The sequence below is a fragment of the Silene latifolia genome, chromosome 4 (genome assembly GCF_048544455.1).
Source record: "Silene latifolia isolate original U9 population chromosome 4, ASM4854445v1, whole genome shotgun sequence".
In the NCBI taxonomy this organism is placed as follows: Eukaryota; Viridiplantae; Streptophyta; class Magnoliopsida; order Caryophyllales; family Caryophyllaceae; genus Silene; species Silene latifolia.
This window is the reverse complement of record NC_133529.1, coordinates 20829247-20849044: the sequence shown is the minus strand read 5'-3', so window position 1 is coordinate 20849044 and position 19798 is coordinate 20829247. Positions and strand designations below refer to the sequence as shown.

The 19798-nt window shown below is 38.4% G+C and overlaps 1 protein-coding gene and 1 long non-coding RNA gene across 2 annotated transcripts; one reads left to right on the top strand and one right to left on the bottom strand.

Annotated features, from left to right (window-relative positions):
* The first annotated feature begins 16603 nt into the window (after nt 1–16603).
* On the top strand, nt 16604–17345 carry LOC141652140 (uncharacterized). Its single transcript, XR_012546986.1, has 3 exons — nt 16604–16802; nt 16903–16967; nt 17301–17345. It is a non-coding gene; the product is annotated as an uncharacterized LOC141652140 (long non-coding RNA).
* Nucleotides 17346–17388: 43 nt separating this feature from the next.
* On the bottom strand, nt 17389–18917 carry LOC141651206 (uncharacterized). The gene is made up of 2 exons (XM_074458927.1): nt 17634–18917; nt 17389–17526 (listed from the first exon to the last, which is right to left on the bottom strand). Exons 1-2 carry the CDS (start codon nt 18915–18917, stop codon nt 17389–17391), a joined length of 1422 nt encoding a protein of 473 aa, XP_074315028.1.
* Nucleotides 18918–19798: the final 881 nt, after the last annotated feature.

Below are 19798 nucleotides of genomic sequence, written 5' to 3'. Positions count from 1 at the left end.
TTGACTTCTGCTACCAAACATGGCAATATAAACCAACGTTTACAATATGTTGTTCAACAAATTCTTGGAACATTCAACATACACATTGTTAAAGATAATCCTAATTGAAGCCCTGTGCATCGCACGGGCTTTCCAACTAGTAGAGGATTATTATAAAAAAAAATCCATCCTTCTACACATAAATAAACAATTTTAGCAAATATCATATTGAACTATACTATTGAAACATGTCGATCAAACGTTTAATATATGATCAGTTTGACTCTTTAATCAATCTGCTTTCGCAACTAGTAATCTATTGAATTTCAAGTAGTAGAGTCAAGTTCATCATTAACCACATCTCCTATATACTAAGAGAATATGAATTATGAAAAGTTTTGCCTCCAAATATACTCACTCAAATAATATCATTTCATTAAAATATAATTTTTCCACTAAACTCTAAATTACAATTTATTAAATAAAATCATTAGTTTGAGATAAAAAATTTTTATAAATAATACAATAAAAAGTCAAAAATTCTATATATACCGCATGGTGGTAATAAAGACAAAGCTTTTGACATTTATTAGGCAACAAGCTCGGTGATTTGTATTTGACCCGTTTCAAATTTAAGACGGAAATAACCGGCGTCTTAAATGACTAAATGAGAATTTGGGTTAGGAGTTGCAATTACTGAAGCCACCACTAGTCTTCCAGAAAAAAAAAAAAAGTTTTAATACTCCGTAGTATCTTAAGCCCCCTAATCCTATTCCTAGTATACCACAACAATGAAATTCATCTAGTAATTTCTAGTAATAAATATACTCTTACAAAAACCCTATATAAATATACCCATAACTATTATGAATATCTTAACCCTATATAAATATACCCATAACTATTATGAATATCAAGATATGGGAAATTATATGACTATTATTCAGATCAATTGTGTGTAGTACGTACATTATAGGGTAGCTATATTTATACATGAGGTATATCTCGATATTTACGGAAATTATTATTCACAACAGCTATAATTTACAACTATGGAAGGGAAATATTATGAGCCATGATTGAGGATTCTAGCCAACGGCTAGTCGTGATTGTGCAACTAGGGCGTCTAATACCCCCCTTCAAGTTGGAGCGTGGAGGTTCGAAACGCCCAACTTGGATAGGAGCTCATCGAAGGTAATGCGTCCAAATGCCTTTGTAAAAATATCAGCGAGTTGAGCTTTGGTATGGACGTACTTTGTAGTGATGACCCCTTTTTGTATTTCATCCCTTATAAAATGACAATCAACTTCAATATGTTTCGTCCGTTCATGAAAAACGGGCTTGCGAGCGATATGCATAGCTGATTGGCTGTCACAATGTAGCTCAATGGGAGTGTCGTGTGATATGCCGAGGGATGTAAGTAATCCTTTGAGCCATTTAAGTTCGCGCGTTGTATATGCCATGGCTCGATATTCAGCTTCAGCAGAAGATGTTGAGACCGTTGTTTGCTTTTTGGTTTTCCACGATATGGGAGAGGACCCGAGAAAGACAATATATGCTGATATAGAACGCCTACTGGTGGGACAGCTGGCGTAGTCGGCATCACAGTATGCGTGAAGACGGAGGTCACAATCGGACCGAAGTAGAATACCTTGACCCGGGGAATTCTTGAGATATTTAACGACTTGAAGAACGGCATTCCAATGGTCTTTGGTAGGAGCGTGCATAAATTGTGCCAAAATATGGACCGAGTAGATAAGTTCCGGTCGCGTAATAGATAAGTATACCAGGCGGCCCACAAGACGACGGTAGGGTTGTGGGTCATGAAGAGGAGCAGCAGTGGATAAGGCGAGGCGATGATTGGGCTCCATGGGGATAGATGCGGGTTTGGACCCAAGTAAACCGGCTTCAGTAAGGATGTCGAGGGCGTACTTTCTTTGAGATACAAATATCCCTGTTTTGTTTCGAGCAATTTCGAGACCTAAGAAGTATTTAAGTGCTCCTAGGTCCTTCATATGAAAACACGAGCTGAGATAGTCTTTGAATTTTGTAATCATGCCGGAATTGTTACCGCATATGACAAGATCATCAACGTATACCAAAATGTGCACTTCGGTTGTTGTAGTTATAATGGAGAACAGAGAGTGATCATAGGGACATTGTTTGAAACCATAGGTAAGAAGAGCGGAAGCAAGCTTAGCGTACCAGCAACGAGGGGCCTGTTTTAAACCGTATAGAGATTTGCGCAGGCGACATACACGGCCGTCGGTTGAAGGATGGAACCCGGGAGGCGGTTTCATGTATACTTCTTCGAGATCACCGTGGAGAAAGGCATTGTGAACGTCCATTTGATGTAAGCTCCAATTCTTAGCTGCGGCTATGGCAAGTAAGGTGCGGACGGTCACAAGTTTAACAGTAGGGACGAATGTTTCATTGTAGTCGACTCCCTCGACTTGGCGATTGCCCATGACAACCAGTCGAGCTTTATACCGTTCAATTGTACCGTCAGCATTGTATTTTATTTTGTATACCCATTTTGAACCGATGGCTTTCTTTGACGGAGGTAAATCTTCAAGTGTCCATGTATTGTTTTTCTCGAGGGCCTCTATTTCAAGGCGCATAGCGGTCTTCCATTCCGGAATCTGCATTGCTTCTTTAAAACAACTAAGCTCGTGGTTGTTAGTCACGGTCGATAAAAAAATTTTATGGTTAGGAGAAAACTTAGCATAATTAATATAATGAGAAATAGGGTAGTGGGTACCTGAAGACGATGATGTGGTGGCGTTGAGAAAGTGAGACGAGGGGCGAACAGACGGTCGAACAAAGTCTTTGAGGTTGGAGTTTGGAAATTTCTGTCGATGTCCCCGACCCAATTCAGGAGGATCGGGAATGGGTTGTTTGGCTGGGGCAGTGTTGGCGGGGTCAGGCGTGAGGCCAGTCGTGGTGCTTGGACTAGAAGGAGTGGTGGACGAAGAAGAAGGCGGCTGGTCATTGGTGGGTGTGGCTGTGGTTGAAGCTGGTGAGGAAGTGGTATGGGAGTTGGGTATGTTAAGAAGAACAACTTGGTCAATAGGAGTTAAAGTGTCATGTAGGAATGACGTGGAAGTGTCGTTCTCATCATGGATGTTGAGAGTTTTAAAAGGGAATTCGTGTTCAATAAAAACCACGTCACGTGACTCAAAATAAGATCCGTTATCCAAGTCATAAACGCGCCATCCCTTTTTGCCAAAAGGATAACCAACAAAAATACATTTTCTACTTCGAGGGGCAAATTTGTCGCGAGTACGATTAATATTTTTTGCGTAGCAAAGACATCCGAAAATGCGAAGATTCTCCATAGGGGGAGGTTTGTTAAAAAGTATTTCATATGGCGTTTTGCCTTTGAGAAGAGGTGTTGGAGTGCGGTTAATGAGATGAACTGCAGCTAGGACACATTCACCCCAAAATAATATAGGTAAACTAGCTTGAAATAAGAGAACACGGGCGACATTTAAAATATGACGATGTTTACGTTCGACCCGGCCATTTTGTTGAGGGGTGTCAACATTAGAGGTTTGAAAAATAATCCCATTTGTGTTGAAAAAATTGATAAGAGACGTAAATTCTGTACCATTATCACTGCGCAAAATTTTTATCTTCTTATGAAACTGACGCTCAACCATAGCAAAAAAATTTAATAAAGTTTGTTGGACAGCACTTTTATGACGAAGTAAATAGACCCAAGTTGAACGCGAAAAATCGTCAACAATTGTTAAAAAATATTGTGAGCCACACGACCCATTTTCCGAGTATTTTCCCCATAAATCACAATGTATCAAATCAAAAATTGAGTCCGCTTTATTTGAACTGGAAGAAAATGGTTCACGCGTTTGTTTGGCGCGAAGACAAATATCACAATTCTTACTGTGAAAACGAGAATTAAAACGAGAGTTTTTAGAAATAAATGGTAAATAAGTAGAAATTTGCGAGGATGGATGCCCCAACCTTTTGTGCCATAATTCGACGGAATCAATCGACCCAACCGCATATGCTTTAGCCGTTTCGTCTCGAACTCCCGTCAAGTAATACATCCCCTCATGTTGCTCACCCGCCCCAATCACCGTCTTCGAGGAACGGTCCTGTATGAGACAAAATTTGTGAGAAAATTGAATAGAGAGCGTATTATCAAGATGGAGACTAGAGACTGATATTAAGTGACAATTCAAATTAGCGGGGCATAGAGAACATTTTTTAGCACCAGCCGTGATGACAATTGTATATCACCCGACTGAGTGGCAATGGTAACGTCACCGTTCGGCAAACCAACAGATAAAGACGGTATGGTACGAATATTGCAAAAATGAGAGAGACAACCTGACATATGGTGGGAAGCCTTCGTATCAATAATCCATGAAGACAAAGGAACAGAAGAAACATTACCGTGACGACGATCAGTTTGCTCGGTCTTGTGTTGCTGCCATAGACGGCTTATCTGAGCAAGTTCCATTGGAGTAAGAGAATTAAGATCAATATTGTCCAATGTAGACAGTGAGGGAGACACGGCAGCAGTAGGTGTATGAGATGGAGCCTGACCAGTCGCCATATATGCGCGAGGTGGAGCACCAGTAGTGGGTTGTCGGGATCGATCACGTGCCTCCGGGACAGAGACAAGAACAAGATGATATGCGGGAGATTGTTTCGTTTCGAAACTTTTATCGTCAGGATTTGTCATGACGATTAAGAGAAGAGACGATAGATCAAAAGACGATGGAAAAATTTATGAATCAAAAAACACCTAAGACTACTGATACCATATTATGAATATCAAGATATGGGAAATTATATGACTATTATTCAGATCAATTGTATGTAGTACGTACATTATAGGGTAGCTATATTTATACATGAGGTATATCTCGATATTTACGGAAATTATTATTCACAACAGCTATAATTTACAACTATGGAAGGGAAATATTATGAGCCATGATTGAGGATTCTAGCCAACGGCTAGTGTGATTGTGCAACTGGCTGGAGGGCGTCTAATAATAACAATAAATTATTCCCCCAAGTTAATATTTTTTCTTACACTCTATTAGTCATCATTATATCAGACATCATTCTTGAATTTTGTAACGGCGTTAAGGTACCTTATATGTCCTTACTTTCTTATAATAATTAGAATCTTTGATTACAACAAATTATGGCGATGAATATCTATTGTCAACACAACAACTATCTCATCAATAATTACCCAATAGAATATTGTATATTTGTTGATATATGCTATGAAAATACAACAAGGTTAGTCTATTATGATCACAATGATGATGATGAAGAACAAACAATCTCATACTTGCCTTTAACAACATCAACAACCTATTCAAACCCTCTAAACCCCTATTGCCCTCATTGCAAGCTCGAAGTCGTCAGCGACTACATCAACAACGGCTTTCCTAACAACACAAATTACGACATTGACTCGATTTTCGAAGCCTTACACTATAAGGTTGACTACATTATTAGAATATACCTATGTATATTCTCCTTTGTATTTTTAGTAAATGTATTATCATGTGCATATTATTAGGAAGTAGTTTCCTTTCTTATAGGATTGCATTGTTGTAATCGTAACTAACCTCGTGTATATATTCTGATCTTAATGAATGAAATCATTCAAGGGAAAATATATTTCTTATATGGTATCAACCCTAAAACGATCCCTAAGCCTTCCGCTCCTCTCTTCTTCGTCTTCTTCCCTTCACCGAGTAGCTATGACGAACGATTCCGTCCCCAACAAAACTCCATTTCACCCGGCCTACTCCGTCTCTAATATCAAAAATTATGTCCAGATTACCCTCGAGTCCGAAAACGTTCACTATGCGTCATGGGTAGAACTCTTTCTCAATACTGCCCGGGCTTTCGATGTCATCGATCACATCAACCCTCCAAAGGACGCTGTGATTAACAAGGACGCCCAGTGGACTCGCCTCGATGCGATTGTAAAACAGTGGATATATAGTACCATCTCGCTTGATCTTCTTCATACGATCCTCGAACCGGGTGCCACGGCTCAGGCTGCGTGGGACCGTCTCAAGGATATTTTTATCGATAATCAACACTCTCGTGCCGTGTCATTGGAGCAACAATTCTCGAGTATCCACATGGATAACTACCCCGACGTATCGTCTTATTGTCAAGCTCTCAAAATGATCGCTGACCAACTCGCTAATGTTGGTGCTCCGGTCTCTGACACTCGTCTCGTTCTCCAAATGGTTACTAAAGTCTCTGATGGATACGATGGCATCGCGTCAATTATCCAGCAATGTGACCCTCTACCATCCTTTTACAAGGCTCGTTCGATGCTATCGCTTGAAGAAAAACGCCGTGCTAATGTATCGAATGCCACCGCTCTCCATGTTTCTCACACCAATATCCCTGCCTCCGACTCTGATTCTCGATCCACTCCCACCAATAAGGATGGATCCTCGAATTCGAATAAGGGTAAGGGTCGCAATAATCGCAAAGGCAATAAAGGGAAAAATGGTCGTGGTGGGTCGTCGAATACTCAGCAGTCGGGCGGAGGTAATAGCAGCGGCCGTGGGACTCACAAAGAACCAGGAACGTGGACATGGGTGCCCTCTGTCACCTGGCAGTACCGCACAGCGAGGGTGGGTGGACTGTACCACCCTGCTCTTACCCTACCAATGGCTGGACAGCCCCTCCTCCGTCGCGTGGAGCCGGCATTCTTGGGCCACGCCCCCAGCAGGCGTATGTTGCGCAACCAGGAACGTCGGGTGGACCTCAGGGAGCATTCGTTCCCACAGATATCGCTGCTGTTATGCAGTCTTTATCGCTTCAGCAGCCGGATGATGCCTACTATATGGACATGGGTGCGTCGTCGCACATGACATCCAATAATGGTAATCTCCTTTCTTATTCTAAATTAAGTAGTAATCGTCACATAGTAGTCGGAAATGGTCATTTGATTCCAATTGTCGGTCGTGGTGCTATGTCTCTCCCCCCTCCTAACCAATCCCTCACCTTAAATAACGTTCTACATGTTCCAAATTTAATTAAAAACTTGGTTTCCGTACGTAAATTTACCACCGATAACCATGTTTCCGTTGAATTTGACCCACTCGGTTTTACTGTGAAGGATCTCAAGACGGGGACGCCGATTATGAGAAGTAATAGCACGGGGGACCTCTACCCTCTTCAATCCGAGTCACTCCCACCACAACAAGCCCACGCCCTCACTGCCCTCGATGCCTCTACATGGCACGGACGCCTAGGACATCCCGGCTCCGACATTTTTAATTCTTTGTGTGCTCATAAAAACATTGCTTGTCGACCCATTAATAAGTTTGCTATTTGTCATTCATGCCAACTCGGTAAACACGTCAAATTGCCATTTCATGATTCTTTGTCCAATACGATTTTACCGTTTGATATTATGCATACGAATTTATGGACGTCGCCTGTTTTAAGTACACTCAAGCACCGCTACTATGTTTTATTCCTTGATGATTATACTAATTTCTTGTGGACATTCCCTCTCACTAATAAATCCCAAGTCACACAAATTTTTACGACATTTTATGAAATGATTAAGACTCAATTTAATCTACCCATAAAAACTCTTCAATGTGACAATGGCCGTGAGTTCGATAATTCCCAGCTCCACAATTTCTTTGCGTCTCGAGGTTTATTGTTTCGGTTTTCTTGTCCCCACACCTCCCCTCAAAATGGGAAAGCGGAACGCAAAATCCGGACCATTAATAACACCATTCGAACGCTCCTTATTCACGCCCACATGCCCCCTCATATGTGGCACCATGCCCTCTCCATGGCAACTTACCTACACAATATCCTACCTAGCAAAGCAAACCATTACGACTCCCCTACATCTAGCTTATACAAACGAGTCCCGTCCTATGATAAACTTAGGACATTCGGTTGTCTTTGTTACCCTCACATACCTCCTACTACTATACACAAATTGGCCCCCCGTGCTACTCCTTGTGTCTTTATCGGCTACCCGTCTAATCACCGTGGATATAAATGTTTGGACTTGGTCACGCAAAAGATTATCGTTGCCCATCATGTTACTTTTGACGAGTCCGTGTTCCCCTTTGCCCACGCAAAATCGAACCCCATCTCGTCATACCAGTTTCTTGACCCGGAACCCACTCCATACACTCGTCACCAAATTCTCCAAACCCACGTCCCAGACGGTCCAGCCCAGTCCCCTCCTCCCAGTCCAGGCCCTATTCCATCTAGCCCAGACACCCCTGGCCCAATCTCTCCAGGCCCAACCTCGGCTGCATCATCTCCCCATGTATCACCGAGCCCCCCTCCTCATCATACCCCACCTCCTCAACCTTCACCTCAAATGACCACTCGGGCCCAACATGGTATTTTCAAGCCCAAAACACTCTTTGACCTTTGTGCCACAACCACACTCTCACCCATACCCAAGAACCCGATTGACGCACTTAAAGACCGTCATTGGAATCAAGCTATGAAAGATGAATATGACGCTCTACTTAAGAATGAGACTTGGGTTCTTGTGCCTCGACCATCTAATGTCAATATTACGCGGTGTCTATGGTTGTTTAAGCATAAATTCAAAGCTAAAGGTGATTTGGAGCGATACAAGGCTCGACTTGTTGTTAATGGCAGGTCACAACAGGTGGGCGTAGATTGCGATGAGACTTTCAGTCCAGTTGTGAAACCGACGACGATACGAACGGTGCTTAGCCTCGCAGTTTCTAAACGGTGGCCTATTCATCAACTTGACGTCAAAAATGCATTTCTACATGGACGTCTTGATGAAATTGTGTATATGCATCAGCCACCCGGGTTCCGAGACCGTGAGCATCCGGATCATGTGTGTCTATTAAAGAAATCTCTTTATGGACTCAAGCAAGCCCCACGCGCATGGTACCAACGTTTTGCATCGTTTTCTTCCTCTATCGATTTTTCGCAAAGTAAGACGGACCATTCTTTATTTATATATAGTCATGATGGCAATATGGCATATCTTTTATTGTATGTGGATGATATTATACTTACCACTTCAACCCCCAAATTTCGTGATGAGATTCTTACTCGCCTAGGGAACGAATTTGCCATGACCGACCTCGGTCCTCTAAATTTTTTCCTAGGTGTATCGGCTGTTCGTCACAAATCCGGGCTGTTTTTACATCAAAAGAAGTATGCCACTGAAATCATTGCTCGTGCTAATATGTCGTCATGCAAACCTGCTCGGACTCCGGTAGACACTAATCCCAAACTTGGTGCCAATTCGGGCAACCCGGTCTCGGATCCCTCTCTTTACCGCAGCTTGGCAGGGGCTCTCCAATACTTGACTTTTACTCGCCCCGATATCTCGTATGCGGTCCAACAAGTTTGTTTATTTATGCATGACCCACGGGAAGCTCATTTCGGGGCTCTCAAGCGCATCATCTGTTACTTACAAGGTACTACTCACTATGGCCTTCATCTTTATGCTTCAAAGTTCGATTCTCTTTGTGCTTATAGTGATGCTGATTGGGGTGGATGTCCGGACACCCGCCGGTCCACATCCGGGTATTGCGTGTATCTTGGTGACAATATTATCTCTTGGTCCTCTAAACGGCAAGCAACGATCTCTAAATCCAGTGCCGAGGCCGAATATAGAGGGGTGGCTAACGTTGTCGCTGAGTCCTGTTGGATTCGAAATTTGCTTCTCGAGTTACATTGCCCTATCAAAAGAGCCACCGTCGTATATTGCGACAATGTTTCTGCAATTTACTTAGCTGGCAACCCTGTTAACCATCAACGGACCAAACACATCGAAATAGACATCCACTTTGTCCGCGAAAAAGTTGCTGTTGGACAAGTACAGGTTCGCCATGTCCCCTCCCGCTACCAATACGCTGACATATTTACGAAGGGGCTGCCTAAGGTTCTGTTTGATGACTTTCGGTTCAATCTCAGTATCCGTCCACCTCCTGCTTCGATTGAGGGAGCGTATTAGAATATACGTACCTATGTATATTCTCCTTTGTATTTTTAGTAAATGTATTATCATGTGCATATTATTAGGAAGTAGTTTCCTTTCTTATAGGATTGCATTGTTGTAATCGTAACTAACCTCGTGTATATATTCTGATCTTAATGAATGAAATCATTCAAGGGAAAATATATTTCTTATATACATGACCAGGGAGAAGAGGTATGGAGTTCAAGGGAGGTGTAGCATTGTTGTTGCAAGGCAACGTGACATAGAGTGCTCTACTTGGTTGGATCTCTTAGAAGGTACGTTGTTCGAGGGACAATCCGAGGCTGGGCCCACCCCGGCTGCCGTATCAGCTATAGAGAAGCTAGAGAGGGTGGAGGACGTGGCAGCTGACGGGGAAGATTGTGTGGTGTGTCTTGAAGAACTTGATATGAAGCGGGTGCGAGTGAAATTGCCATGTAAGCATGTGTTTCATGAGGATTGTGTTATTGAATGGCTACGTACAAGTCACATGTGTCCTCTTTGTCGTTTCGAGTTGCCAATTGAAAGTACTCCCTCTGTCCCGGTCATTTGTTGTCCTTTTCCTTTTTTGAGTGTCTCAGTGAATTGTTGTCCTTTCTATTTTAAGAATGAACTTAATGAGTAATTTGATCATTCACACTCAATTTGTTACACTTGTCATTTAGTAATTGACCATCTCCTCTTTCCTTGGTCTTTGTGCCAAAATCAAAGGACAACAAATGACCGGGACGGAGGGAGTAATTGATTTAGTCATGTTCTTTTTTTTTTTGGTAGAAGGATGATCAATCTAATTGTATTTTTGATCACTTCTTGTTTTGGATTGAATAATTCAATTTAGTTTATTGAACTAGAGTTAAATTCTTTAATTAATTATTACGTCTCAAGCAAATTTTATACTTTTATTTGAAGAAATAGGTCTTATGATTTGGTTTGTATAATCATGTTGGTCGAATGGTCGTGGAGGTGCAATATATATACCACGACTATGGATCCGGGTTAGGACTAAATTAGTTCAATAACGTTGCTCAATATGTAAGAGTGATTGCCGGAATGGGAATCTGATCCGATCAACTGCTTGTAAAATCGTATTAACAGTAAGCCTAACAAAGTTACTTTGTACTTAAACATGCACATCAAAGTGTTAAGTTTAAGTTTTCTTTTAGGGCAATGGCGGATTTTGGAGGGGCCGGGGGAAGCCAAGGCGCTCGCTCCTCGCTAGACATTGGAAATAACGAATTTCTTAGTTAAGCTTTTCCAATTTATCGAGGTTTACTTTACGGTATTATCAGTGTTTTAGTGTCTATCCTATGTTATAGAACGTTTTATAAAAGAGTTGTATGAAAAATGTAAGATTAAACAAGTTATGTTTGGAACTTGAAAAAAAAAAACAATTTCAAGACATCATATTATAGCTTGGAACTTGAAAAAAAAAAACAAGTTATGTTTGGAACTTGAAAAAAAAAACAATTTGGAGTTCTTAACTGCTCCTAAATCCTAATGTACTAAGATTTGAAAAAAAAAAAAACAATTTGGAGTTCTTAACTGCTCCTAAATCCTAATGTACTAAGATTTTACCTAGAATTAGAATCGAGAACTATGATTTTACTTAGACAGAGGAGTATATGCTTAAATGAGTTTTAAGATTTCTGTATCACCGTCTCACATCAAACATAACTATGTATCCTTTTATAAATAGGACTACTAGCTGAATTTAAAAAATAGGAGAGCGTCTTAATTTTGGAAAGCTTGTCCTGAACTCAACAAATACATCCCAAAATAAGGAAAGTTTCCATAATTCTACTTCTACAATTAATTAAGGAAATAATAATACTACCCCAAATTAGTTTCCATAATTCTACTTCTACACACCGACCTATATAACTAAAACCATCTCTAATCTCTATAAATATACACTCCTCAAAATTCTACTACCAATAGTAATTACTCAAACACTTAAGAAATCAGATTATTACACAACTTAATTAATTAATTAAGTTACAATAATAATAATGGCATCAATTATACCATGCCATCATAATCAATTTGGTACGTACCCGGAAACAATATTACCTTCGTCAACAAGTAACATCATCGAAGTAACCCTAATCCGTCAAGAGTTCCACCACGGTGACTTCGACAAAATCGCCACCGGGTACTACAGTCCAAGCAAGGCAATGGAATCGGCCTCAATAAACCCGTATTGTGAAGAATGTGAAAAATCCCTACTTATGCATCTCACAATGGACCTTCCACTCTCGTTTTACTCAGCAGAGCTTGTGGTGGACCAGCTCAAGGAGCTCGTGCACCGAAAACACACCCAGCTCATCCAAGAGAATCCAAGTCGTGTTTGGTATGACCGGATTCAGTATAAACTTAATTACTACTTTGAAAGGGATTGCGACGAGAATGAGGAAGTAGTGGACTGCGTGATGATGACACCGGTCTCGTCTGGTTCGGAGAGATTGGTCAAGATTACTGTTGACGGCGGTTGGGCTTTGTATTTTTCTTAACAAACTTGTATTGTTCGTTGTTTAAATCTATAATTCATTTTTCATAATAAAGTTTAATTCAATATTATTATTATTCGATTCGACTAGTATGTAAAGATTTTAATACTCAATTTTTTAATGCCATACCACTAGTTTTTCACTCAAACATCAATTAAAGGAACTCTACCAAATAAATGATATTGATAATAAACTTGAACAAGCCAAAATTGACTTATAGTTGACCGTAGTTTGACTGACTTGATATCGACCCAATCTTAAATAACTCGATTTAAACCCGATTAACATGATACACGCGCAAGGATCCAACCATCCAAGCAACTTTAATTGCTTAAGTAATAGCTCAATACCTTGATACTTGCAGATTATGTGATTGTTGTATACTTGTATGGCGTATTGTCATGAAGATAACGATTCTATCTATATACGGAGTATATAACTAGTTTCTAGGCTTTTTTAATGTTAAGAGTCACGTATTTGCATTTTTTTCTCAAAATTTTTCATTACGAAGGCTATGTTTTGTCTAGATTAGGAAAAATATTTTAAATTTGTTTGTGATATAATCCAGTCTAAATGCAATAAATTACGAGTAAAAATTAACCCCAAGTGTGATTTGAAAACTAGGGTTTTTATATATTAATTTTTTCCCTTTTCTCCAATTAATTCAGAAGAAGTATGGTGTTGATATTTGCAGTTTTTTTTTACGAAACTACCCTTTACTTACTAAAATATTCAAATTTCAAAATATTTAAAATGAACTAAAAATGCTACTAATTTACTGAAATACCATGGGTGTTACCGAGTTTCGGTACCACCCGGTGTTACTATCTCATTTTCCTTTAACTATTACTCCCTTCATCCCGATCAATTGTTGTCCTTTGGTTTTGGCACGTGAGCCAATTATAAAATGACAAGTAGATCAAGTTGAGTGTGAAAGATGAAAAGAAATTGTTCATCAAATACAATCCTAAAATAGAAAGGACAACAATTGAATGAGATACCCCAAAAAAAATTAGGATAACAAATGACCGGGGACAGAGGGAGTAATACAGAAACAACTTTACGGTACGCGAAATTGGTAATTAAGCCCCTTAACTTTGTTCAATTGTGAAATTAAGCCCCATAAATTTCATTTGGAGCAATCAAACCCCTTAAATTTCACCAAAAATGAAATTCAACCCATGTTCTTAATTTTCACAATAATTTTAATTAAAAACATTTTAAATTAGTATTAAACAATTTATTAATTACTAATTGTAACTTTACTAATTTCTACATAATTTATTAAATCATTAAAGAACACTTTTACATACATATATAGTATTTGTACATATATAATAAATTGTCTATATACTATGAAATTCAAAAAAAAAATACTCAATATTTAATATAAATATAAAAGTTCTAAAATTATAAAACAAAATATTTTATATTTGATAAATTGTATTAAAAGTGATTTTAATATAAGAATTTGCTGAAAATTAAGTAAATTGGGTTGAATTTCACTTTTGGTGAAACTTAAAGGGCTTGATTGCTCCAAATAAAACTTATGGGGCCTAATTTCACAATTGAACAAAGTTAAGGAGCTTAATTACCACCTTCCTTTAGCGTATTAATACTATGGAATTATAGAATGTTTTTTTTTTTTGACGGAATTATTCATGGAAACTTTTGCTTGACGGAATTGGAAAGCAAGTTATACTGTTATAGCACATAGTCCTATTTCATATCGGATTAAGAAACAAAACAGTATAAAAAGCCTCATCATACACCTTCAATACTCGATCAAAAATCATTCTACATACATACACTAAGTTATAATTCAACCTTTTTATATCTTCTTGCGTATATATATCATAATAATGTCGAATCTACGACACATAGAACTTCCTCCTGACGTAGAGATTACAATCAAAGAAAGCAATGATCCGGCCGATAGGCAGTCGAGCAACCCTAATAATTTCTCTGTTGGTTTCGAGGTGATACAAATCCGTCGCCAGATAATATTATCAAATCCCGAGGTGATAAAAGATATTCGACGAGTAATACTAGGTCGAACTCCACGGGTATCCTTTGGAAACATCAAGAACCGTGCTAATTCGAACATCATCGTATGTGCCCTAGGAGTTGGCCTACATGGGCTACATGTTGATGACAAATTCAGGCATGAAGTGGTGAATAAGCTCACATCCTACATAGAATCGAACCCTCGACCAACGGCTCTAAACGTCACGATTAATCTTGGAGTGGTGCTTTCGAAAGAGTTGGCGATTAGGGCGAATTTAAAGAAGGTAATGGCGAAAGACATGGATTTTAAAGACGAGGAGGATAAATGTTGCGCGATTTGTTTGGTAGACATGGCTGTGGAAGAAGAGGAAGCAACGGTGACATGCACGCCATGCAAACATGTATTTCATGATCATTGTATTTACAGGTGGTTGAAGAAAAAGCCTCATTGCCCCCTTTGTCGTTTTAACTTGGCGAAAGCTAATAAGCCGGTTACGTAACCTTCAAGTTTGCTCCGTTTTTGTTTTTAATTAAAGAATTGTATTTCTTTTAATTTGTTATATGTTATTTTTAAGGTTGGAAATTTGGAATTGTTGAAAACTTTAAGAGTATATTACGGTTTGTATGTAGATGAATTATACTCTTTTGTTCTTGTTAATGTATTGAGCTAATCAGGTAAATTACCCTATAACTTTTCAAGTTGATCTTTAAGTATACAATCATCGAAGCGCATACATCGTCAAGACGTTTTTTTTTTTAAACAATTACTTCCGGGGGACGGTACTCCTCACACACAAACACAATCCACCCAAATGGAATATTATAATGGTTGTGTGTGAGAAGTACCGTCCTCCGGAAGGACGGTAGAATTTCTCCTCTCGTAGATAAGAAAATACAAATTAATAATGAATGATCTCTATATATAATACTCCGTTATGACGATAATTTTCATTACACATATTAATTAGCAATCCATATATATAATACTCCCTAAAAAGTTGTCATTCTATTAATTATGTTGGTGATTTAAGTGAATCACCGGTTTCATTTAAGTGTAGTCGGGATTTGGTCAAAGTTAAGTAGACTTTTGGATAAGTTATATTATCATACTTGTCCCAAAAGGTATCTCTTGGAAATAACGGATTATTTTCTTTAGGGTATGCATACAGAACATGTATAAATACATGTTAATGCATGATTGAAAATGATGAGAAAAAGATCAGAATTTCCGATTTTTAAAGAACAAACAAATTACAAACTTCATTTGTATTCTCTCGATTCTATTTGTCTAGAACGAGAGGGAATCGATAGTCTTATCCTAGATTTCGTACAACCCAAGACAAATGTAAGGGTCGAAATACTCTTTAAGGAAAACGATTCGTGATTCTATCGGTATCCAAGTTTATCATTTGCTATTGGCGGTCGACGGAGGATCAACCACCCTGAATATATCCAACATTCTTAAAGAGTATTTTCATTTTGATGACGATGGGATCGGTACGTGAGTACTTCCATGTTTATAAAGCAAGCGGTAGTGAAATAGGAAATGGGGTCTGGTTGTTGAAACCAAGTATGGAAAATAATAATGTGTTCTTCCGTTTAATGATAAGATGCTGTCAGTTATGAAGCAACCGACCAGATAATAAGTGTTTATTATATAATGATGCCGATATGTTATATAATTGTCTACTCTGTATGACGTTTCTTGATTCTTTACTAGAATCAAACAATCCATTTGGTTCCTCTGATTGTTGAATAATATACAATGGTCATAGGGGTGCAAGTTGTTTTCGGTACCCACAATTTTCCTTTTCACTAATTTTTGACGTTGGTTCATTGTCATTGATAATTTTGTTAAATATAGGGTGTGTTAAATGGTTATCATGTGTTTTGATTAGGGTGATAGATGTTTGATACTCCCTCCGTCCCGGTCATTTGTTGTCCTTTTCCTTTTTTAGGTGTCTCAGTCATTTGTTGTCCTTTCTATTTTAGGATGATTTTTAAGTGTTAATTGACTATAATACCCTTTCTTATTTCATCACTGACAATAAAACATTTGTTGCCCAGCCCAATTGCCAACTAGTTCATGTTATCAAATTAAACCTAAATCGTTTCTCTAAAAAAAAAAAAAAAACCTAAATCCCCAAATCATTCCTGCCTCCCTCATTTTACGATGAACCCTAATTTCATTTTCTCTCTCTATTTCTCAATTGATTGATTCCCCAAAATCGTCTCTCATTTTGTTCTGCTACTCTTCATCGATCAAGGATTCAAGCAACAACGATCCTATGTTGTTATCACAGGTACCCTTTAATCGATTCAGTTGATTTTTCCTTCTGATAGTTGATTGTGAAATTACTCGATTCAATTGATTTTTCCTAAAAAAGTCGTTCATCTTTTTAGGGTTTGAAATTTCAAGATAATGAAGCTTCTTAGACGGGCTATATTTCATACGAGTATGTGCCAAGGTAATATCTCGTCGATATAAAAGTTGCTGCTTTATCTCATGAATTTGTGTTTTTGTGGTTAAATTTAACGTCTTTATTAGGTTATTGTCAAAATTTGATGTTTTTATTGTCGAAGTTGAAGAATTTGTTGGGTCAAAATTGGTGTTTTTGTTGTTAAAGTTGGAGAATTTGTGGAGTTCCTGTCAAAATTGGTGTTTTTATTGTCAAAGTTGAAGAATTTTTTGGGGTTGTGTCAAAAGTGGTGTTTTTATGCTATTGTATTTTTCCAAATTTCTGGGTTTGATAAAAATTCAATCTAATGTTTGAGTTATGCTTCTTGTTGTTATTCCGTAGGTACACCTTGTATTATGGATTGTGTGATGGCTGATTTTGAGAATCCTGCCTTTGTGCATTTGATGACTCTGCATTCTGATTATGTGCATTAGATGACTGGCCTACGAGTTGTAAAGCCTGTGCCACATACATTGGTGTTGGTTGCACACATTGCGGTAACAAATTCAGCCTTTGTAACCTTAATTTCCCCACATGAGGGAGCTTGTAGCAATTGTTTCCTTTCACCCTTAGTATTTCATCCATACAATATTGAAGGGATAACCATGTGCGATTCAATGTTTCTGGTTTAATTTCCTCATATGACTTAATAACTGCATTTACAAGTTGACACACTGTTTTCGGTGCTTTTTCATGCTGAATGGTTTGGATTGTTCTAAAATGACCTAGGTCTAGGACATTTAAATCAGGGCTGTTTGGAGGTTGACAAATTAACTCAATGTCCCACCCATCTGCTGTCGCAGCTGCCACAAAATCTGGATCTCTTGTTGATATATGGGGTTTTGCGTTATCCTGCTGAATAAAAATCTTTCTACCCTTTTTATCATGAAACTTTGACTTTATCGCTGGCAAAACTTTTTGCAAAATGCATTGTTTGATTACTGTTTTGTTGATCCTTTCAATAGGTTTCTGTTCAAGTGTTCCTCTAACCCTGTTTTTACTTGCTCTTTTTGCTGGAACTATAACACTAAAAGGAAAAATTCCTATTTTTCCATCGAAGAGTACAGTCCCATCTTTCGAAATTACTGGTCTTGCCACTGCTCCCATGAACATAATTTTGGTGATAAATCTTTTCGACTTACATGTTCTTTGTGGCTCCATTTCGTCTGGCAAGAGGTAGTATTTCTGTGAACATCTAGTCATGAAGAACCATTTCTCATCTATATGAACCACATAATACATGTCCAGAAAAGTCATATTGTCATGCAAACTCGACCAACTTATCTTGTCTAAGACCCATTGCATTCTTTCCTTCATGTTTTTCTCAGTTAGCGATGGTTTCAAAGCACTAGAATGGCTGCGAATTTTCCCTTTTTGGACTAATCTATGAACTGTAGAGGGATGAAGGTTCATGGCACATGCAAGACTTCTAACACTAGTTCGCTTATGTAAAGGAATGTGTCTTACCATTTCCAAATCAATGATAACCCTCTTTTTACTCCCTTTGTAATTTCTGTCCACATTCACAAGTTTCCCTGCTTTGATTTGCTCATGCACTTGCTTCCAATATTTACCTATGGTAGTTTTGGAAAGTTTGTACTCATTCATTAATCTCTTCAACAAACCATATTTAAGCTTACCATTTGTATAGTTGATGAGCATGATTTGTGCAATTAGCCTTCGCTGTACATTAGTCATTCTGAATTGATGTGCTCCTTGTGCTTGTGTTGATATATTGTTATTGGGTGCTTGTAAATTTTGGTGCTCAACTCTTAGGAGTAGCCCTAAGAAGGTTTCTGATAAATTTTGATTTTGAATTGTTTCAGAGATCGGGATTGAGGCATCGGGAGGCTGGAATGAAGTTTGTGGGTGATGGTGATCAATTGTCGCTGGTGATGAATCATCGTTGGAAATTGGTGTGGAGACTGAAATCAAGTTTGATGAAGATGATGAAGACATACTGAATTACTGATTTTGCTAATGGATCTTTTTTTTATCTTTAAATGTTTCTACAATAATTTTTTCTAAGGAAGAAATGTTTGTAATTTTGCTTTGTAAATTTTGGTGGGATTTGAATTTCCCTAAATTTTGTTTTCTGTGTAATGTGATTTGGATTGTTAAGTGCAGTTTGAAATCTAATTTAAGATTGGTGGGAAAATTTCCCGTGCTTAAAATTAGACTTTGGAGGGAAAATTTCCCGTGCTTAAAATGTTTCCCGCTTGAGTTTGGTGGGAAAATTCCTATTAGGTGATTACAGGCTTTACAGCTGGTCCCCACTTTTTTCTAATACTCCACTTGTTTCCCCCGCTGGAAAAGAAGACTGAAGGGTATATTGGTATTTTTATTGGATTTCTTGGTCTTTGTGCCAAAATGAAAGGACAACAAATGACCGGGACGGAGGGAGTATTTTGTAAAAGTTTGTGCAAGGGATTCGATAGAATTTTATCTATGAACGTTACTGATTTTGCGGTAGTTTCATGGGAGTACGTCTGTGGTATGTTGCAGTGGGACAAAATTTGTCAAAGTTTGTGCAAGGGATTCGATAGAGTTTTATCTTGAGATTATGGGATGATTGCAAATTTGTTGTAATTGTGTTTTTTTGCCATGGATAAGTACTGGCAAATAAGTAATGGTGGTTTTGCCATATAAGAGGTGAGTGTACAACTATTGACAAGTCTAGTAATAGAGTGGTCATTTGTTGTATGTTAATGACAAGTTTATCTTTGTCTTAGACTAAAGACAAATTCATTTTAAAAGGGGGTTTTGTCATCATGTTATTCTATGAAATACATGGGGAGGTAAATATTATCTTGGTTATTCTTTGATCACAAAATCTCATT